This window comes from Rutilus rutilus, assembly GCF_951802725.1.
Source record: "Rutilus rutilus genome assembly, chromosome: 1".
NCBI classification, from domain to species: domain Eukaryota; kingdom Metazoa; phylum Chordata; class Actinopteri; order Cypriniformes; family Leuciscidae; genus Rutilus; species Rutilus rutilus.
This window is the reverse complement of record NC_140209.1, coordinates 31,688,908-31,711,486: the sequence shown is the minus strand read 5'-3', so window position 1 is coordinate 31,711,486 and position 22,579 is coordinate 31,688,908. Positions and strand designations below refer to the sequence as shown.

The following is a 22,579-nucleotide window of genomic DNA, read 5'->3' as shown; positions in this document are numbered from 1 at the left end:
GAAGTCATTTAAAAGTCCTTGAATTTATTTTTACAGTATCTGTACGAACCCTGCATTTAGATAGCAAGAAAGATGCTGTCTAGAGAGCATTTTGTAAAACAAAAAACACTATTATATATATATATATTATTTTTTTTTACTCAATATATAATAAAAAAATGTTTTTAACCTTTATTAACAGGGTTCCCTGTATAGTTTACAGCATTAGTAGAGAAAGATTTTTTCACCTTCAGAAAAATGTAGCCTACTATGTTCATGCATATATCCAAATGAATCATATTGAATTTCAAGCTTATGAATCATTATTCCCCTGCAGCAATAATTGTCACTCCAAGCTGAACTCAAGTTGGCAGACCTGTATTGAATTCTGTCTTGACAGAATAAAGCATTTGCTAAATGCATAACTGACAATTAAAAGAAAAGCATTCTGTCAAACAATATAGATATTAAAACAAGTTTCGGTTTCATGTCGCATCTACTTGGGTACACCTTTCCTAAATAGAAGAAAACAAGAAACGAAAACATGAGACAATGACAGGCTTTGCATGCAGGTTTCAGATAGGCACTATTTAGGTCAAGACACAGATTGCTTATCGCTGAAAGTTCAAATGTGCAAAAAGGAATTTGAATCTATGCTAACAAAACCAAGACATTCATTAGGTCATTGACATTTAGGTCAAAACACTTGATTTGCACACTTAAAATAGCCGAGCAAATACATGCCGTTAACAATCTCGACGTTCCACAGAACAGCTAAAAACAGTATAAATCTCTACAGTTTCTCACTGTAATTACATAAACTGTTTATACACTCCCGGCCAAGTGAAGTAAATCAAAAGAGCCTCGTGTGAATAAAAATGTGCAGTAGTGGATTGAGACAGTTGGATTACAGGTAGAGAATCACAACTGCCCTCTGGTGGCAGAACAATATGCAGACGCATACATTTCTTAAAGAGAGATCAATGCATGCACAGAATTTTTCTTAAATTATTTAATGTCTTTCAACTTCATTCATGTCCATGCATTCTAGCAGCCACATTATAATAATGTAATGTATATTATGGAATAAATGTACTCTCCAAGTCTGAAAATGGAGAGAGAGCATAAACTTCCAGATAAAATGCAGTACTCAAACAGCACACACAAAGTTGCAAACAACAATGAGGGATGAAATGCAATAAAACTAAAATCTAGCTACAGAATTAAATATAAAAACTAGTGAACAAAAAAAAATAAACAACACTTGAACATATTTTACCCTATGATTTAACAAGACAAAGACTTGACAGAAAAGGAGAGAAAACAGTGACGTATACAAAAGAAACAATGATGTTGTGCTTGTTTAAATGGACAATTAGCCAAGATTTTATGAATTTAAATTGAGCGTTCAAACTATCCGTACGGAAACGCAAGCAAACAGGAAGACAGTGATGAGGGGTATCGCGTTTAAATAGGTTTTTCAAGAGAACGGCACCATCAATCACTCTTCTTTTCCTTGATCAGCCTGCTGGCGTTGTGTGCAAAAGTTTCAGCCACTAAAAGTGGAAAGACTATAGAAGCATCAGCGTAAACCTGCACAGAAACACACCAGATCAGCATATGTGACGAGTGTAATAGCTGCAATGTGTGTGATATTTATAACATGATTGAAGAGCACGCCAACATATGAATCTTACCTTCACAGGAGTGGCATCCATGCGGATCTTTCCCCAAGAGACGGCTTCATCGGGCCTGGCGCCGGAATCAGAGCCGTCAAACTCCTGCCCGGTGTTGACAAACACCGCAAAATCTGCTCCATTCCTCTGAGAGACACGAAACACAGATGAGAGATTTTTATCTCATCTTTTTGTCGAGATCATTGTGATTTCTGGGGTTCATATGATTACCATGAGATTAGCGTTGGAGACGTGATGCTTGACTAGACCTCCTCCGAGGATGATCATCCCTGTGGTCTTGGCAAACACGGCCTTGCTGTTCAACCTCCGAATATCTGACGTACACAAAATGAAATGACAAGTGAGATTTGTAAAAAAAATCTCCAGATTGCATTCACATCACATCTTGGGCTAGCCTGGGAAAACTCAGACAACTTCTGGCAAATTTAGATTTGCTCTGCAAGTAGTCTGGCAAAGAGCCCATTCAAGCCCATTTCTAATCTGTAGAAATCGAGGCACCAGTCAGAAACGTTGGGGCGGGCTTTACACGATGACGATCGCTCTGATTGGTTTTAGGTCTATCCAATTGTGCCCAGAGGCATTTGAGCGACGTCCGTTGGTGAAGCGCACCAACTTTTAAATGCATTATTATATTCAAATTGCAAACACATGAGGACAGTCTCCATGAAAGACCCACTGGCAGATGAACGTGCTACTACATTTCTCTCCGAAACGGTAGGAAATTAAATTAGATTTAATAGAGGATTTTAACTGTGACAAGATGATTGACAGGGCAGTTTACGTGACAGGATGCATGCGACAGATCCGTCCGATAAAGATGACGAAGTAGTATGTCCCAAAGCTTGCCTACTTTTTTGCTACACATTCAAAAGTAAATACCTTTTCTTCACAAAAAGAGTACATACTTTTATGGCGTCGTGTAACTTAGGCGAATTGGGACGCAGCATATGGCTTTACACGATGGCGATCGCTCTGATTGGTTTTAGGTCTATCCAATTGCTCCCAGAGGCATTTGAGCGCCGTCTGTTGGTGACGCCCCTTTGGAAATGAGTTATTAATGAAGCTTTGCCAGACCACAACTCAGTTACTACTGAGAATGGTCTGGTTTTAACCAGGCTAATCTTGGGCGACTCACCCTCCACAATGTCAAGCACTAGTCCAGGGTTCTTATAGGAGTGGAAGTAGATCATATCACCCAATGAGCCGTCAGTGAGGGCGGGGCTAAACACTGGGATGTCATTCTGAAAAACAATCATCCAATCAGTAAGATTTCCATTTGAGGAAGGACTGATACGTCTGTGATTCAAACATTACCTTATAGGCCCAGTAGTACACCGATTCTGGGTTGTTGATTTCTTTGCCAAGTCTGTGGATCATTTTGGAGGGTGTCCAGTGTGTGCCCTGATGTAAAAACATTAATATGCAAGATAAATGCAACTAAAATAAATGTATCACCTCTGTTATCAGATCTGTTCCAGCATCATGATAAAAAAATAGGCATTTTTACAAATATTTAACCACTCAATTAAATTAAATAAAGGAACGTACAGTAAGGTAAGGTATAATAAAAAGATATCAAATTAAATTGAACCTTTTGTTCAAGCATCATTTGGTCAAAAATAGGCATTTTTACAAATATTTAACCACTCAATTTAATAAATTAGAGTAACGTAAAGTACGGTAAAATGAAATTATATTAAATTAAATTCACCTTTTGTTCCAGCACCTATTGGTTTAAAATAGGCATCTTTACAAATATTTAACCTCCCAATTTAATACTAATAAAAACATTAAATAAAGTCAAATAAAATAAAAAATAAAACTTCTCACCTCTGTTTTTTGTTCCAGCACCATTTGGTCCAGAATAGGCATCAGCCAGTCTTCAAACTTACAGTAATTATCATTTGGTACCAGGAGATTACCAATTCTGTCAAAGTAGAATTAAATGTATTAATAATGACATATAAACACCACAATGATCTAATCAGGAACCGTTTACTTACCTATTAATGCCTTGCTGTCGTAGCGCTTTGCCTTTTAGACTGAATTCTCCAAGGTAAGTGGATGCTAAACATTTTATAATGTCTTCTTCAATCCCTCCTGCTGTGCTCACGATCACATCAACCTACAAAAACATCAAATAATTCAACGTGAAATAGATTCTTTCCATTTCATAACTGCAGAATAGATGGTGAATACTGAACAAAAAGCGTAACAGTGCTTATTCACTGGGGTGGCCGTACCATCCTGTGCTCCGCGAGGTAGCGGATGCTCTCTCGTACACCGGAGCTAATCAGGTTTGACGTGTAGCCCAAGAAAATAGTGCATCCTGAACGAGTCTGATCCTCGTAGCCCTCGATCTCGTCCTCCACCGGCTCCAGTCTCTTCTCTATCTACTCCAACCACAGACATGAGAAAGAAAAAACATTGCTTTTTAGAGACTACAACAAACGGCTGGTAGGGACTACATGACATTCCTCCAGGGTTAGTGACATCACCAACCCTAGAATTTACATAAACCCCGCCCCCTGAACACAATTTATCAATCGTGACAGAATATGCTAATCAATGACTAGAAGATACACACATAAGCTACATAAATTCATCAACTAAACCGGCCATTCCCAAACTGTGGTCCGTGAGGGTACTGCAGGTGGTCCGTGGAAAGGCAAAATCAAATAATATTTTTTTTACCTTCATTTTACCAGGAAATTCCCATAAAAAAATATAAAAAGTAAAACGAATATGTAGGCCTATATTGATATAAAATTTAAATTAAATTGTCAAGTTATTGTGTGATTACTAAAATAGTGGTGCTCGGCCGTGTCACATTCAGTGCTGTTAGAACCACAACATTGGTTCGGTGGATAGCAACAGGTTTTCTGAAGAGAAAAGGGAAGAGGCAAATATGTTCTCATTATCACATCACACGCATAGCCTTAGGCATAGGCAGTTTATATGAAACGAAATGTTTCTAAATGGAATGAATAAGGCGTGTTATTATTTTAATTTCTAGTTAGTTTCTTGATCTCGCGTTTCTGAAATGTTTTGCGGATGTGCTGTTAAGTGGACAAACTCAAGCCTAGGTAGGCTACTTTTTGAGGACTTGTAAAACTGAAGATTAATAATCTCCTAAAATCGCCAAAGGTTTTGAAATGTTGACTATATCCAAGTGTTCTTATTACTGTATAGATTTCATACTCCATTGCAATGGAAATAAGCCTGTTGTTCAAATGAACCTGATTATGCCCTCGGGCGCTTGAGTAAATAAATAAATTAAATAAAATATGTGGCAGCCGTTGTGTGCAGTAAACTTTCTTTTAACAAGCCTGTTGTAGGCCTACTGATGTGATGACCAATTATAGTTTTTGTGCTAGTAGGCCTAAGCCTATTTAGAGGTGCAGATTAATTCAGGTAGGACTCTGTGTAGACATATTTTATTATGTGTATTATGAGGTGGTCCGCGAAAATTCTTGATTACAAATAGTGGTCCACACTAGAGGTCTGCACGGGCTTTAAACTGAAGCCCGAACCCGGCCCGTACCCGCGATCATTTAACCCGACCCGACCCGATAATTAAATTTACATGTTAAGCCCGAACCCGACCCGAACCCGAGGTCCACTCTATTTCTCACAGCAAATAAATACCATTTTTGAGAGAGAGAGCCTGTGTGTCTGTGGTCTGTGTAGCCTATGCATACATTGCACATCGAGAAGAAAGCGAAAACATTGCAAAGCGAGAAGAAACCGCTCTGGATGAAATGTGAATTTTAAAACAAATTAAATGAACAACAGCCAGGGCTTAATTTGAGCCCCACCTCCGACATTAGATCCGGAACCTTTTTTATTGGATCCGGCACCTCCTGTGTCACTAAAATGAATTGCCTAAATGAAATAAAATAAAATAAAATTACTGTTTGTGTAGTGTTCAATGTTTGTGACTCATGACTTGCGCGCTTGTACGAGTTGAGATTGCTGTTAGCCTCGATCGTTTCACTCAGGGGAAAAATGTCAAAAAGACAGGAAAGTTTGCTTAACTTTTTAAAATACGCTGGACAGTCAGATCCCAAACAAGCAAAAATCGTTTCCGCTGATCAAAAAGGAGACCACGGTGGACACAGTAGCCTAGTATCGACATAATATCTCGTTATTTCAACAAAATAAGGGGACATTCTAATCTGCATTAAGCCACATTAAGCTTTCTTATAATGGTTTTCTATAGGAGGAAAATGCTTAACGTGTAAATGCGTTCATATTATTGGCTCATCTGATTTTTTGTACATAGCAGCCTATTTGTTAGGATTTTAGTATCATAATGATTAATAAATGCACGCACAATTTTCCGTGAACTTGATTTGAACAAATGCCTTTCAACTTGTGTGTGCAAAATTCAGAATTAAATTAATGCGCAGAAATTTGTACAAATAGAGAGTATGTAGGACTACTCTCTACTGTTGTAAAGCGCATTTAGTTTCATATTTGTTAAAATATTATAATGTTATTTTTTTTCATTTATGTTGATTTATGAAAAGTGAACAGCGACCGAGTAAGATAGGATGCGCAATATGAGACATGCAGCGGGTCAGACATGATTTTGACCGTTGAAGTTGAAGTTGTTTTGTAGAAAGCCTTTCTTTAAAGTGAATTTCGTTTTGTATAAATTGTATCTTAATTTTAATCAATTTTTCGTCAACCAATTGCCTGTATTTAATGAATAGGCTAGGAAACAAATATAACGGAGGCGCCCGCGCGCTCACTTGCATTGCACGTGAACTAGCACATCCTAACTTAACGAAACTCAGTGTATGCCTCACACAGACATGACAAATACATCAAATACACAAAGCTTGAAATGTCTTTAAATGAAATCATTCAAAACGAAAAAAGAAAAAGGCTACTCTCTGATTATGTAATCCATTAGGCTTATTTATGTGCATTTCTCTCTATAAGCGCGTTCACACGGAGATGGCGATCGTCAACTTCATCTTTGCAGCCAAGTCGACACTTTTAGAGAAAACACTTGTTTATTAATAAAAATCAATACACGCGTCACCGGATTTACAGATGCACACTCACATATTATTTCGAAATAACGAGATATTGTGTTGAAATAACATTATTAATAATAGCCTATATCTTTTAGAATATTTGATTGAATGCTGAATGTTGCGCTTGTTCAATTTAATAAAATTAAAGCATTAATTCTGATCATTAACATAACTTAACTGAATATTAAATATTTTGTGGCCAAGTTTTGCGCTGCTCCCCGTCAATGATCTTGCACCCACCCACTCAGCACATGCGTTAAAAATTCTCTGGCGCTGTCCCTGCAGAGAAGCTATGTAGGCAGTGTAATTATTTATTTATTTTTTTTGTTCAGTTACCTCCAACCTCAGTTTTGAGTCGCCGGATCTCTCTCTCGCGTGCCGGTCACCACAATACAGCAAGCAGGCAAAGCACATGGCACGCAAACTATATAGCTTATAGTTATATAGCTTATAGCTATATAGGTGGTGGTGGTGGCGCAATGGATAAGACACATGCCTTTGGTGTGAGAGACCCGGGTTCGAATCCACTGTGAGACACCAATGTGTCCCTGAGCAAGACACTTAACCCCTAGTTGCTCCAGAGGCGTGCGACCTCTGACATATATAGCAATTGTAAGTCGCTTTGGATAAAAGCGTCAGCTAAATGAATAAATGTAAATGTAGTTTTTCTTAGTTACAAACCCGAGCCCGACCCGAACCCGAGGCTGTTCAATAAACATTAACCCGAACCCGACCCGAAACCCGCACATTTTTCGGGACCCGTCGGGCTCGGGTCGGGTAGCAGACCTCTAGTCCACACACACAAAAAGTTTGAAAACCCCTGTACTAAACATTCAGAAATGTCCAGTTGCTTCTACATGTTGTCACTTCTTGAGTCTCTCCATAATCGTCTGAATCCGATTTGAGCATAAAAGGCTAAAAGTTTTAGAAATTTTCAGTGCATGTCTGTGTGAGTGCAAGCTGTTGAAGCTCCGCCCCCTGTGCCGGGAGCAGCAGCTCATTTGCATTTAAAGACAGACAAAAACTCACCCTCAAAAACTTTAACATGCTATATAAAAATATCTGTGGGGTATTTTGAGCTAAAACTTCACATACACACTCTGGGGACATCAAAGACTTATTTTACATCTTGTGAAAATGATTACATAATTATACCACCCATTTAAGAGTTACAATATGAGACATCACACAATGCTCCTTTCAATTACAAAAGCAATTTGTACTTGATAAAACAAATTGCATGTTTCTGTAATATTTTTATTATTAAGTCATACTTTTTATGTTATTAAATTGATAAGCTATCAGCATTTGATGTACCTTCAAATATGAATATACAGTGGCCCCCAAAAAGTATTTGGACACTCAGTCGACAGTTTATTATTATTCTGAATGTCTTTGTGTAAGATAAAATATTTCACATAGGTTTGAAAAGTTTTAATATACATTATTAAAATGAATACAGTATATTCTACTGCTCAATGCAGAAGTCTCTCATGGTCACCAATGCTGCATTTATTTGATCAAAAATGCAGTGAAAACAGTGATATTATGAAAAATGATTGCCATTTAAAATAGCTGTTTTCTATGTGAATATTTTGTAAAATGTAATTTATTCCTGTGATCAAAGCTGCATTTTCAGCATCATTCCTCCAGTCTTCAGTGTCACATGATCCTTCAGAAATCATTCTGATATGATGATTTGTTGCTCAAGAAACATTTTAATGTGTGCTTGATATTTTTTTGCATTTTTTCAGGAATCTTTGATGAAGATAAAGTTCAAAAGAACAGCATTTATTTGATATTGAAATCTTTTGTAACATTATAGATGTACTGTCCGGTTTGATCAATTTAAAGCATCCTTTCTGAATACAATTATTCATTTCTTTCTTTCTTTTGTTTGAAAACAAACACCAAACTTCTGAATGGTAGTGCATCACAGTTTCCACTAAAAATATTAAGCAGCGATAACGGTTTCAAAATTTATAATAATAAGTAAAAACGCCAAATCAGCATATTAGATCATATTGTTGTTGTTGGATAAAGTGTGGGGTAGCACTCACTCACCATCCTGTTGATCTCCTGCACGGCCTGGCCGAAGCTGCTGGCCTGGAAGCCCGTGGTGAGGAAGGACTGCAGCAGGGCATGATGGTCCACCCCCTGGTTGAAGTCATAGCCTTTAATCTGGAGCATGTCCTGCGGGAGAGGAGTGCTCTCCATCAACACTGCGTCCCTCGCCACGGAGGGAGCCGGGTGAGCCATGACGAGCGGCCTGATATGATACACAACAACACAAACAGCTTATATTACTCTATATACACACTATTACATAACTGAACAGTTTCATCAGGGTACAGCTAATAACATGATATACCATGGTACTGAATGACTACAATAATCATTTACTATGGTATTTATATGGCACTTCAAAGAATACCATGGTACAATTTATATTCAATCAGTATCACAGCACTTTTCAACATCTCATGCACATGTTGCTTGATCATTGAATTTAACGGGTCAATAATTGATTCTTATGTTATATAACGCAAATATAAATAAATTTCTATTTGTTTCTGTTTATTTGTATGTCTAAAATAATTTTACACTCACCCCAGCGGTTAAATATGTAACACCCAGTAGTATGTTAATGTAGTTTATCGCTGATCGCAGATCATCGCACTCACAGCACCGCACATTTGATCAGCCACATGTCACAAACTACGGCGAGCGCAGCGGTACAAACTAAATGCAAAACGCGAAGTGACTGGCTCCATCGAAATCACATACTTCCCCACGATAGTAGGCGAAAAACAGTATGTGACAAACGAAGCATTGCTGAATTCGGAAGCGCATTCTACTCTTACTATTTTCCTCATATATTTCTATTGCAAAAAATAGTAGTAGTAGCCTATGTTAGTATGTGGTTCCGAATTCACTTCTTCTAAATAAAATCTGTCAAATATTGTTTTGTTTTTTTATGTATCAAGGTGTTTTGTAATTGAATTAAACTGTAAAATAACTAACCGTTCAATTGAGACATTTGAAAAATGCACTATTTTTAATTGATTGAGTAAATGGCAAATTACAGAACTGATTAAATGCAAATGATTGCTCTGCATAAGAGCACACTATTCTACAAACACTGTTCACATTTAATATTCTCATACATATCAGGAGGATAAAGCTATGTGCGCACAGTTACACACATTTAAGAGAGGTTTCATGACCACCCGAGTGAAGTCAAATACTACTGAACTTTCGTGACATTTCTGGCACTGTTGATGTGACCTCAGAACTCAACCACATCACAGGGCCTTTGAAGCTTCCAGCAAAGAGTGTGTGTGTGTGTGTGTGTGTGTGTGTGTGTGTGTGTGTGTGTGTGCGTGCGTGTGTGTTGGAGGATGGAGGGGTTCATCATCCCACTGAGATATAAATGCCTCCAAAAACTGGACACCGGCTCTTCCTCACCGAAACAAGAACATTTGAGCTCTACACAACAAACCAAATGGACTCTTGAGGTAAAATTACAGCTTCGGCCATGATCTATCAGACAGAATTATACATTCATAGATCATTCAAATAATATATGTTATGCTCAGAGTAAGATATACATGCTTTCCAGCTGGTGCAAGTCTAAGGTTGAGCAGCAGTGATGGACGTATACTGCAGTAATAACGTTCTTCAGGCCAGGAGAACCGTGGAGCAGCTGAGACTGGAGACAGAACTACAGAGGATCAAGGTGAGATCATGCATTCAGCACCTCATGATGATATAAACTACTACACTTCTTACATTCTGAGTGCACCTTTTATGGTATGTATGGCTGAAATGACAATAGACTCAACTTCCAAGCACAATAATATAATAATGTAATATAATAATACGCACTTAAAAATAGATGTTCTTTATGAGCATATGGTTTCATGAAGTTTTCTAAAAGTTCTTTACAGTGGAAAGAGGTTCTTTAGATTCTACAATGTTATTTACATTACGGAAAAAAAGGCATTTCAGGATTAAGGATTCTAAGGCAACACTGCAAAACACACCCTTTGGAACTTTTGAGAGTGTATAATATAATATAATATAATATAATATAATATAATATAATATAATTTAATATAATATAATATAATATAATATAATAGTAACGTCTGTTCTGGATATGAGTTGCGATCTTGTTAGATTTGCACTGTTTTCTGTGTTAGTTCATGTTTCCTTTGTCATAGTTCATTAGTTGCTGTGGTTTTTGATTGTTTCTAGTTAATTTTCTCGTTTAGTACTTAGTGTTTCTGTGTGTATATTTATCCTTCATTTTCATTTGTTCTTATCACATTTAGAGTGGTTGTTCTTTTAGTGTATAATATAATCACTGTTGGGTAAGTTACTCTAAAAAAGTCATTAATTACATCTCATCTTCAACAGTGTAATTAGATTACTGTACTTATTACTCTCTCTAAAAACCATTGCATTACTTATTAAAATAATACTTTTCTAAATCCCACATCAACCTCGACCAGTTAAACAATACGATAGACATGAAACCGCTCTTTTCATTCTTTCAAATTCACAATATATAATTGCATAAATTATTCTTCTCCATATTTAAAGGGAGGTTACATTAAAAACATACATTTTGATGTTACATTTTGATGTTAAATCCACTAGTTTTAAATAGAATTGTTTTATAGTCTATCCAGTATTCAATGCAATTACATCTAAACATAAGAATAATCCCTTACTTTACTTTTTCAAGGGAAAGTAATTCAATTACAGTAATTAATTACTTCATAATGCATTAACCCAACACTGAATATCACATGATGTAATATATTATAAGTGTCTGTGATATGTGACATATGTTGGCATGTGTGTGTCAGATTTCGGCCGCGGCAGAGCAGATCGTCCAGTACTGTCAGGAACACAGGAGAGCCGATCCGCTGCTCACCGGGATCGCGGCGTCCTCCAACCCGTTCAAAGACAAGAAGTCATGCGTGCTGCTGTGATCAACAATCGCACTTTTTATTTGCAGTCTTGAAACGACACCTTGACAAATCAAACTCAATTATCGAATGATACATTTATAAAGCTTTTTTTAAAACAAGCAATCAAACAAAAAAGAGATTTTGATCACAGGACATTCAGTCAGTCACAGAGCAATAATATCACAGCACTGTCTTATAACTCTGCAGTTATAAATAATTCATAAATAAGGACTTTTTAAAATTAAGTCTATTTATTAGTTTGTTATGGTCGTAAAAGTGTTCACTGACAGTGCATTCATTTTAAAGCTGTGCACTGTATACTTGTTTAAGTGCACTGACAAGTATACAAAACCAAATGGATTCACACCAGGTTTTAATAACCGATTTCATTGTTTGTTTATTACACATCTATGGAGCTAAACACTGAAAACTGATTTATAATGATTCTTGTTTGAACTAATTTAACTTCACTGCATCATACTATGTTGTTAACATCAATTTTGTTGAAATTTCAAGTAATGATCACACAAGCAAACTGGAAACAGATATAGTTGTAAGGAAAACAGGTGGTGTTCCTGAAATGTTTAGTGTGCTATCGTAGTCAGACCTCGACACGGAGAACCATGGACAGCTGGGAATGTCAAGTTTTTGTTTCTACAGACATGTATCAGACACCTAAAACACTGGTTTTCATCTTTTCCCCAATAAAAGCAGCACATGAATGTTGTTCCCTGCATTGAAATGCTTTTTAAACTCAGTTTCTGAGCCTCCAAACCTCCACGTTCATGTCGCCAGAAGCGATGGCCAGCGTTCCTCCTTCAACACTTAACTGGGAAGAGAAAAATGATGAGCCTTTATTTATGCATGACACAGTATAGACTTCTGCTAGATAAGAGTAATCGTGGGATAATCCAACAGAAATATTTATGAGACATAAAGGTTAAGATTCACTTCACTTCCATTCTAACATTAGATGACACATAGAAATGAGTCAACCTTATTCTACGCTATATCTGTTATAAAGGCTTTGAAAGTGGCTCATCCAATTAGCTTTATAATGCATTTGTGTTTTAAGTCTTTTTTTTTTAATTCAAGTGTTACATAATGTGAAGCGTTATTTTGCTATGATTCATTCGTTTGTTTTGAAGAATAACATGTTTATGGTTTGCATCCATCAAATTCCAAAATAAAAACAATCCAATATAATTAGAAAAATACTTATCCAAAAATAGGCACGATCATATCTATCCACTATCATGCCGTGATGTAATAAATAATGACATCACAAAAACTGAATATTGATGTGCAAATTACTACCAAATTATATCAATGCAGAATAACTGCACAACTCAGGATAATACATACGACAGCGATGTACTGAAAAAGTTTTTTCTTTGCGAGGACGATTAAAAACGCTGTATTATTCATGCCAGGCCAGTAGTTGGCGATGTCACGTTGTAAAGAAACGCTATGCGTGGATAGACTGAACACGTGATACGCATGTGAACCCGTTTTCAGGCCCCCAAAACATCATTGTCGTGTAAACGAACGGCCAAAATGCATAAAAAGTTTTACGATTTTAGTTGAAAACGGTGTAGTTTAAACAGCCCCTTATTTATGGTCTCTTTTAGGAAATACAAAAAAAATAGTATATGTACAATAATCTAGAGGTAAATAGCATTACCATGTTTTTTTGTCTGTTTTCTTTTATAAATGTTTTTGAAAGAAGTCTCGTATTCTCACAAAGACAGCATTTGTTTGATAAAAAAAAAAAAATTCATTATTTGATGAATAGAAAGTTCAAAAGAACAGCATTTATTTATTTATTTTTAACATTATAAAAGTCTTCACTGTCACTTTTCATCAATTTAATGCATCCTTGCTGAATAAAAGTATTACTGTGCCCAAACCTATATGATCACTAGAAAGGAATGTAAAAAAAAAAAAAAAAAAAAATTGAATCAACATAGAGAAAAATCCTAGTTAAATTAGTCATCGTACCCCATTGACTCCTGCCTGATGGTGAAGTGTGCACAGCGTCTGTGGTGGAGCACACGGGAGGTGGATCTGCACAGAATAAGACACGTGAGCTGCCGATAACCTTAGAGAAATGCCAACAGAACACATTATGAACTGTGGGATGACTTACCTTGATAGTGCGGTCAGAGGAGCACGTGTAGAGAGTGCCAGGAGAAGAGTGAACACCTGTGACCAGCGACCGGTGGATGTTAAAGTGTGATATGGGCGTCAGGCAGCTGTTGTGCAGGGAGAAGGTGTGCACGAGTCCTCGGTTATCCCCGGCCCACACCTCACGGCCGCTGTGGCACAGCGACAACAGGTAGGTGCTCAGCTGTACACATGCAGAGGAACAACACTGAAACAGCTGCTTGTAGGAGCACGTCATCGTTTATTATTATGTTTAGCTTGTGAGTGAATATCTATGGAAGCTTGTTTCCGCCACAGAAAAAAACACAAAAAAAGTTGTTGTTTTTTCTCAGAATTGCATGTTTATATCTCGCATTTCTGACTTTTTTTCGAACAATTGCGACTTTATATCACGCAATTCTGACTTTATATCACGCAATTCTGACTTTATATCACACAATTCTGACTTTATATCACGCAATTCTGACTTTATATCACACAATTCTGACTTTAAATCTCGCAGTTCAGAGAAATAAAGTTATTTATAAAAAGTCGCGATTATCTTTTTAAATGTTTTATTCTGTGGCGGAAACAAGCTTTCATACAATTGCGATTTTATATCTCACAATTCTGAGAAAAGAATTGAGTGATATAAACAGGCAATTTGCAAGAAGAAAAGTCAGAATTGTGAGTTTATATCTAACAATTCTGACCTTATAATGCGCAATTCTGACTTTATATCACTCAATTCTGAGAAAAGATGTCAGAACTGTGTGATATAAAGTTGCAACTGCGAGAAAAAAAGTCACAATTTTGAGTTTATTGTTATTTCTCACAATTCTGACCGTATAACGCGCAATTGTGACTTTATATCACACAATTCTGAGAAAAAAAGTCAGAATTGCGAGATGTAAACTGACTAACAATTGTGAGATAAAATGTCACAATTATCTTTTAAAATGTTTTATTCTGTGGCGGAAAAAAGCTTTCATTCAATTGCGACTTTATATCTCACATTTCTGAGAAAATATGTCAGAATTGCGTGATATAAACAGGCAATTTGCGAGAAGAAAAGTCAAAATTGTTTATTTCTTACAATTCTGACTTTATATCACGCAATTGCGACTTTATATCACGCAATTCTGACTTTATTCAGAATTGCAAAATGTAAACTCGCAATTGTGAGATAAAATGTCACAATTATCTTTTAAAATGTTTTATTCTGTGAACAAGTTTCCATAAATACCTGAACCTTCTGCAGGAGCTTCCCCGCCCTGCGGTCGAACAGAGCCACGGTTTTGTCTTTACTGCCCGATAAGATGTACTGGTCATCCGACACCAGGCACAACACAGCATCACTGTGGAGATGAAGACTCTGGACCAGTGGATCTGCAGCTGTTGCACATAAATGACAGTTGCCACTTGCCAACTAATACAAAATAATCTAATACAGGTCCAACAGGCACATGTGCCAATCACATCATAGTGACTTCACTGGCTTCACAGAAGTCTACGTTTTTGAATGAAGTTTCGTCTGAAACATTTATTATTATTATCAATGTTGAAACTGGTTGTACTGCTTAAAATATTTGTTGTAACCTTTTTTTCAGAATTCTTTAATGAACAGAATGTTGGAAAAAAAATATTTTTTAACATTTATAAATGTCTTTACTGTCACTTTCACACACTGACTAAAAGTGACAGAATCTTCGCTGAATAAAAGTATTACTTAAAAGACTTAGTGACGCCAAACTTTTGAATGGTAGTTTGATTTTACAGGAAGTGGTTCTTGGAAACGTTCCTACCAGTTCATTACCGTTGGGCCTGTATTATGGTGAACTGGAGTTTTTATTCTGTCATTTGAGAGTATAAAGCGCACAAGCTTTGATTTTTTTTTTTTTAAATAATGCAAATAAATTTATACATTTCTAATTGTGGCTTAGTTGTCCAAATACTTTTTTAGGTCACTCTACATATTATAATAAATGAATTTATGTTCATATTAAACATTGCAACAGTCATTTATCACTAAATTCAGGGTTTTAAGCATGAATAATAATTGAAATAAATATTACAAATGTATTTACATCATGCAATTTTGTTATTGTTAACTAAAAATATTCAAAATCATTGTTGGTTACTGAAATAAAGCTAAAATAAAATAAAATCTAAATATTAAATAAAAAACTTAAAATATAGAAATATTCCCATGGCAATTAATTAAGCTGAAAAAGTTACTTAATATTCTATAATATTATTATAATATAATAATATAATATAATATATAAATATAATAATATTTATATAATATAATAAACGCTGAACTTATCACTGTAAAGCTGCTTTGAAACCATCTGTATTGTATAAAGCGCTATATAAATAAAGGTGACTTGACTTAATGAAAATATCAAAAATACAAATAATTTATAAATAAGACTAAAATAGCACTGTTCATATGTGATTCATTCCTTACCAATAAATCATTCACAATAAGACCATGAATGTGCATTAAGAAAACAAAGGGGCTGAGCGTTGACTCACCTCGGGTGTCAAAGATGTTTAGTCTCTGATCATGTGACCCGGCCAGCACCGTGTCCCTCTCGCAGGACAGACACAACACAGCAGCTTTGCACTGGATGAGTCCCCGTTCTGCTCCTCCGGCTTCAAGATCCCAGAGCCTCACGGTGCTGTCGAATGAGCCCGACGCCAGCAGAGGTCCGCTGGATGCCAGGCACCACACCCAGCCCCGGTGGGTGCTAATGGTACCCCGTCCCGCTAGAGTGTGCATTAAAGTGCCTCTGGAGCCGTCTCGAAGGTCCCAGAGGTTCACGTTTCGGTCCCGAGAGCCGGAGGCGCACAACGCCCCTGTTCCACCCAGCAGGAGGACGCAATTCACATCCGCAATGTGGCCCGATGGAAGAATGATGTGCTCCAGTGGTGAAGAAGTGCTGGACGACTCAATCAGATTGAGACTATCAAGTGCATTCTGGGATTGAACTTGCATATTTTCATCTCCTGCTTCCGCTGCACCGTTTAAATCAACATCCAGCTGCATCTTTTCCAAGTTCTTCTCAGCTGACGGGGCTTCGCCGTTCGCCCCGACAACCGCCTCTTCCTGTCTCTCTCCCTCTCCCCGATTCTCCAGCCCTGTCCAGCAGCCAATCAGCTGCTCCATTTCCAAGCAGGCCTGGGACCAATCAAAATCCTCCTTTGGCCCGACTGGGAAAAGTGCTTTGGGACCTGAGAGTTTTTGAGCCCTCAGCTGCCACATCAAGCGATCCTCGCCAATCTTTCCCAACGTCTGACATACCTGAACGTAGAAAAAGAGGCATACGTGAAAATGAGACGTACACTATCATTCAATAGCTTTTAAAAAATATATAAAAAATGTATACTTTTATTCAGCAAGGATGCATTGATTTGATCAAAAGTGGCAGTAAAGACAATAATAATGGTAAAAAAGATGTATACTTTTGAACTTTCTATTCCTTAAATAATATGCAATAAAGAACAGGGCCCGTATTCATAAAGAATCTTAATGCAAAGAGTCGCTCCTAGTGACAAAATTCTAAGAAAATTCTTAGAAATGTGGGCGTTTACTCTTAAAATTAAAGAAAACATCCTAGTAAAGAAAAAAGTAATTCAGAAAGCATCTTAACCCTTAAAAGAGGTCTTAAGGTCAAAATTGTTAGGAGCACGGACGAGGACTTTTAAGAGGCTTAAGAGTTTCTTTAGCAGAGGAGAAAATGGCAGAAAGACGAAGAGGGAGAAGAAATGTGTTGCAGACAATGGATGACAGTGAGTTAATAAGACGCTATAGATTAGATCGTGCAGGGATCATGTTTGTGAATGATCTTATTAGAGACGCGCTAACATCTCCGACACAGCACAGAAATGCCATAGCGCCAGAAATTAAAGTAATCACTACATTACGATGTTGGGCTTTCTCGCCCTTCTTGGTTTTGATTCCATGTTTGATTCATTAAAACCAACATTCAAACCACCACTTAAATAGACATGCCAGCAATCAGTGTAATTGGAAAGAGTAGAACAATTTTTATCATTCTAAGCCAATCAAATACCTTATAGGAAATTAACAGCATGGTAAATAAAAAAAGGATTTATATACACATATAGGCTATAATGTGTGTGTGTGTGTGTGTGTGTGTGTGTGTGTGTGTGTGTGTGTGTGTGTGTGTGTGTGTGTGTGTGTGTGTGTGTGTGTGTGTGTGTGAGAACGGTCAAATAGGAAAAATTACGCATGTAATTTCAAAGTGAAGGCTTAGAATAGACCCTATACTTAAAATCACTTTTTTTTTCCTTCTTGGACAACCAACCAATCATAGTCTTCAAAAGATTGTGTCATACATAGCAACGGGGTCAACCCCGCCTCCTTACTAAGATGAAAGTTTTTGCCTTTTCCTTACTCAGAGTTGCTCTCAGATCGGTCCCGAAACGCTCTTAAGCTAAGACTCCTACATAAAAGTTTTTAAGCTAAATTAAGAGTTTTCTGAGAGGATTCTTAGAATCTTTATGAATACGGGCCCAGTTGTTTATCATACAAAAGTAAAAAAAAAATGTCGCATGCTGAAATGTACTAATATTATTACAACATGCACGTGTACTGAGAGAAGCTTGAATAGGGAAAAAAAACGTCCATTTTGGTTTATAAATGTGTCTTGAATGTGGAAAGGATTACCTGTGGCAGCACATCAATGACACACTGCGCTGGGAGATGTGAGGCGATCTGGGTAACTATCTCCCACGGCAACGACAGGAGGTTTGCCCCATTGCTAGACGGGGAGGGGCTCGTCTCCAAAGCCATGACGGACGGTCCCAAATTCAGTCTGTGGGGCAAAATGTCACAATGCAAGAGTTCACAGCAAAAGGCTGGAATACACGACACGATTTACAGTCTGGACGAGCCGAAAGTCATAGCCAGTCTGCAGATTTCACAGAAAATCATGTAGACTATCACAGACTATCATACACTACATCATGCAGTCGAAGTATATCGAACATGTTTGATATTTTGAGCCGATTTTAGAACGCAAAATGAGTTTGTTTCTGCGTGAGTCTGCTGTGTTTGTAATGACTCGCAAGTCTGCTAGTGTGTGATCATCAGTTGTTGAGTGTATGATGCCCAGTTTTTCATCTGTAACTATTTACAAAGTCAGGCAAGTGTATGATGCCTAGTGATTTAAAATCTGTATGAGTATTCCTCCACAATTACACATGTATTTTTATATGTAGTTGACATATCATTTCATACAGACCTCTGAGATAAGGAGTGTGGGGTGTCGCTGGCGGTGGCAGCAGCAGGACATCTCTCTTTCTTCTTCTCCTTCTCCATCTCTTTCTCCTCGTCCTTCTCCTTTTCCTCCAGGGTGACGTTTAGCCTCGACATCACCTGAAACACAAGAGCATAAAGGGAAGCTGACGTCATTTTCTGTTATTCACATTACAATAAACAACTTGATCTGAAAAGATACGTTCCTTACGCCCATTAATGCTAAATTATTTACTCTGGTTACCTCTTAAGTTCAAAAATAAATGGAATGGCAAACATGACAACATTATGTTTTTAATCAATTAACAAGAAGTGAAGATACACTCCTTTAGTGGTATATAAGTTGAAATCTCTATCGGAAGCAGATTTTTTTTCAAGCAGAAATCAATTAGATTTAGACAGTTGTGTAATTCGTAAATACTTGCATGTCTAATCAAATAAAAATAGAAAACCGATCGTAATAAATAAATATATAACCTACGGATTATAATAATAATCCCTATGATTTACTTAAATGTGAGATATAACGGGCACATACCTTATTTTTTAATCAAAAATCCGATTGAAAGGGCATACGATCCACATTTCTCATCCATCAGGTTTTTGTCACGAACTATCGATCATTTTGATATGACTCTGCACAATCATCCGAGTTCAGTATGGTTTATATCTATGTCCCTTAACGACGTTGCAAGATTTGTGTTCATGGAGAGCATTTATGTTAGAAAAAAAGAAAAAATATAGAAGATTGAAACGGCCTTTCGATTATCATCAAATAATATATGACTGACCATAACTATAAACTATATATGTGACTGGCACCAGCAGACGCATGTAAACAACACGACCCTCCTCTGGCGCACATCATTTACGTCATCGGTGTGTCTGCGTCGTGCTTCAAAATTAAATTATTTAGTTTTTAATAGTAGGCTCTTTCATTTGTATTAGTTTTATTTATTTTATTTTTTATGTTTTATCAGTTGGCTGTTTATTTTTCATTCTATTTAATTACGTTGTAATATTCGACTAAACAAATCCATTAGGCTATTGATTTAAACATTTAATAATATTTAAATTATCCTTAAAAATGTTTTCTGATAAAAACGGACGAACATGTTGTTTCTTTATTTGTTTAGGGGAGACCGGGGTCAGTTGTGACACGGGGTCAGTTTAACAAGTCAGAAAAGAGCTGTGTTTGATGTCCTCAGTATCAGTCATTGTATTATAGATACAATTATTTGACTTACATAAGCAAACGTAGCCGTTTCTCTTGTTTAATTTTATGCTTTGCATTCATGCTAACTTCAAACCCACATGCTAAAACTGTTAGCTATGCTATGGCTGTTTTCGGGGTGGGGATATTTGTAACAGTTCACTATTACAACCAACCTTTATGATGAGTCTAGTTTAATCACACCCTCTGTTAAGGCAAAGTCACGTGAGTTTTTTTTTTTATTTTTTTATTGCGCATCAAGGGATTTGTGTGGTAGATGTGTTTTCATTGTAAGTTAGTTTATGCACGTCTTCTTATCAGATAAAAACATCCGCGTCAATTGTGTGAATTTCTAAAATGTAGCGCATCTTGGCGTTTCCATCCAGTGTTTTTTTTTATCTGGCATCGCAAAATTCACATTAAAATAGGTGGATGGTAGTGACTGAATGTGACAGGAATACAGTAGCCTACACACATACACACACACTTGAACAAACACACGCTGCAGTTAATTTTTTGTCACTAAATTGATCACTTTATTCGTACGTGATTATTCTTTGTTCTTCAATAAAGTTCGTGCATTAGATAGTGTGAATCTTATTTCAGTAAATTACCTCTCATTGTTACATCTATGATACCTGAGCCTGTGATAGCCTACAACTCACTCCAGTAGTGAGGTAGGTTGTAACAAAATAGCTCTTTGTATTTGACATTAACTCAAATGTGAGTTTTATTTTTATTTTTTTGTTGACAAATGTGGCTACAAAGTTTGAGAGATCTATAGTACAAACAACCACTGAGTTACAGATTCTCAAACAATAAGTGTTACTACCATCCCCGGGATTCAAATGTGAACTTGCATGGAACATCCAGAAGTCACATTGTTGGAAATGAAAAAAAAGAAGAAGAAGAAGAAAGTTAAATATAAATATATGAGATAATGCAATATGTATAGGGTGAAATTATGGGCCTTTTTTATTGATATCAATAAAAAATGTAGCAAAATGTACTCAAATTATTCAACATACTCTAACACTTATAATATTGAAGATGAAATATACTGCTTAACAACAATTAAAATGAGATGAGCCCATTTCTGACCATATGTGTGTAAATAGATGTGAGCTGACTCTGTACACAGTGACTGTAAGGTCAAAGTCCAGCAGATTCTAACACACACACACACACACACACACACACACCTGTAGAGACACATTCTTCTCATTTCAGAGCCTCTTTTGTTTGCCTCTTCTGCAATATTCAAATTCACTTCTCCATAATGAATTGGCCAATAACTAAGGCATAGTGGTGAAAACATACTTGAAAATGTAAAATGTATGTTACATTCACAAACTATGATGTCATGACCCCAAAAAACTACTGAGATAAAGATATTACATAAATGTTGTCAAACTTTTAGCAGCTGATGATGAAAAATTAGTTGGATGTTTGGACCACAGAGATGACTTTGTGTAATGTAAAGTAAGGGATAATAATATACTAGCATACAATGATATTTATAAAATAAAGAAAAGAAAAAAAAAACAATAATAAGCAACATGAATGACAAAAAAGAAAAGAAAAGATTAATCGATTTGACAGCACTATTTTTTGTCGTTCTTGTTGCTTGTTATTGTTTTAATGCTTCACATCTAACATAAAAGTCTGTAAATATATAATGTGTGTATGTGTATATACAGTATATATATATATATATATATAAACACATTTATTTACAAACTTTTATGTTAGATGTGATTAATCACAATTAATCGATGTGGCAGCACTAATAAAAATGAAAACTAATCAAAACTGATTTCTTCAGGATTATATAACAGCATCAGAAGACCTTCATTTCTCATCTTCAGTGTTTTCTCCATCTTTTATAGCCCTGTTTCACAGATGAGAACTGTAGCATTTTACAGAACGTAACTCAAACTCATAATCTCTCTCCACCTTTAGTATTCAGATGCTTATCATCGTATTGACTGATGGGTCCGCCCAGTTTATTATCTTCACATCCTACTCATTTGTACTTCACACTAACTGGACACTTCCAAACCAGGGCCAATCTGCTGAGATGCTACTGATAAGGCAATGAGTAATCAGAGGATGTGGCTGAAAATATGTGGCCCCTCCCTGGACCTCACCCAGAAGGGAACCGGTACAGGGAGGGGCTGAAAACATGTGGCCCCTCCCTGGACCTCACCCAGAAGGGATCCGGT

The 22,579-nt window shown here is 36.6% G+C and overlaps 3 protein-coding genes across 4 annotated transcripts; 1 reads left to right on the top strand and 2 right to left on the bottom strand.

Annotated features, from left to right (window-relative positions):
• Window positions 1-341: 341 nt before the first annotated feature.
• Window positions 342-9,446, bottom strand: dhps (deoxyhypusine synthase). Its single transcript, XM_084413856.1, has 10 exons — window positions 9,335-9,446; window positions 8,789-8,993; window positions 3,920-4,069; window positions 3,680-3,801; window positions 3,507-3,603; window positions 2,991-3,077; window positions 2,812-2,917; window positions 1,887-1,990; window positions 1,677-1,802; window positions 342-1,572 (listed from the first exon to the last, which is right to left on the bottom strand). Exons 2-10 carry the CDS (start codon window positions 8,981-8,983, stop codon window positions 1,477-1,479), a joined length of 1,083 nt encoding a protein of 360 aa, XP_084269982.1. The 5' UTR covers window positions 8,984-8,993; window positions 9,335-9,446; the 3' UTR covers window positions 342-1,476.
• A 589-nt stretch (window positions 9,447-10,035) lies between these two features.
• On the top strand, window positions 10,036-12,426 carry gng14 (G protein subunit gamma 14). The gene is made up of 3 exons (XM_084413845.1): window positions 10,036-10,242; window positions 10,347-10,463; window positions 11,602-12,426. Exons 2-3 carry the CDS (start codon window positions 10,377-10,379, stop codon window positions 11,725-11,727), a joined length of 213 nt encoding a protein of 70 aa, XP_084269971.1. The 5' UTR covers window positions 10,036-10,242; window positions 10,347-10,376; the 3' UTR covers window positions 11,728-12,426.
• On the bottom strand, window positions 11,723-20,028 carry fbxw9 (F-box and WD repeat domain containing 9). 2 transcript variants are annotated; one of them, XR_014627936.1, is made up of 9 exons: window positions 19,680-20,024; window positions 19,128-19,261; window positions 18,551-18,698; window positions 16,393-17,161; window positions 14,867-15,246; window positions 14,350-14,481; window positions 13,856-14,271; window positions 13,708-13,773; window positions 11,723-12,535 (listed from the first exon to the last, which is right to left on the bottom strand). XR_014627936.1 is itself a non-coding variant. In XM_084413827.1 (8 exons), the coding sequence occupies exons 2-8, from the start codon at window positions 19,256-19,258 to the stop codon at window positions 12,461-12,463; spliced, it is 1,539 nt and encodes a 512-aa protein (XP_084269953.1). In that variant the 5' UTR covers window positions 19,259-19,261; window positions 19,680-20,028; the 3' UTR covers window positions 11,723-12,460. The 2 variants fall into 2 exon arrangements, 1 of the variants encoding a protein (XP_084269953.1); XM_084413827.1 differs by lacking the exon at window positions 14,350-14,481 and having other exon boundaries at window positions 13,856-14,056; window positions 15,098-15,246; window positions 19,680-20,028.
• Window positions 20,029-22,579: the final 2,551 nt, after the last annotated feature.

Excerpts from the sequence above, each read along its gene's own strand:
- dhps (XM_084413856.1), bottom strand. The coding sequence starts at position 8,983 with ATGGCTCACCCGGCTCCCTCCGTGGCGAGGGACGCAGTGTTGATGGAG. Across the intron at positions 3,604-3,679 it reads CGACAGCAAGGCATTAATAG|AATTGGTAATCTCCTGGTAC; the intron begins GTAAGTAAACGG and ends CTACTTTGACAG. Across the intron at positions 3,078-3,506 it reads TGCTGGAACAAAAAACAGAG|GGCACACACTGGACACCCTC; the intron begins GTGAGAAGTTTT and ends TTTTTACATCAG.
- gng14 (XM_084413845.1), top strand. The coding sequence starts at position 10,377 with ATGGACGTATACTGCAGTAATAACGTTCTTCAGGCCAGGAGAACCGTG. Across the intron at positions 10,464-11,601 it reads CAGAACTACAGAGGATCAAG|ATTTCGGCCGCGGCAGAGCA; the intron begins GTGAGATCATGC and ends TGTGTGTGTCAG.
- fbxw9 (XM_084413827.1), bottom strand. The coding sequence starts at position 19,258 with ATGTCGAGGCTAAACGTCACCCTGGAGGAAAAGGAGAAGGACGAGGAG. Across the intron at positions 14,057-15,097 it reads AGCTCCTGCAGAAGGTTCAG|CTGAGCACCTACCTGTTGTC; the intron begins GTATTTATGGAA and ends GCATGTGTACAG. Across the intron at positions 12,536-13,707 it reads ATCAGGCAGGAGTCAATGGG|TTAAGTGTTGAAGGAGGAAC; the intron begins GTACGATGACTA and ends TTCTCTTCCCAG.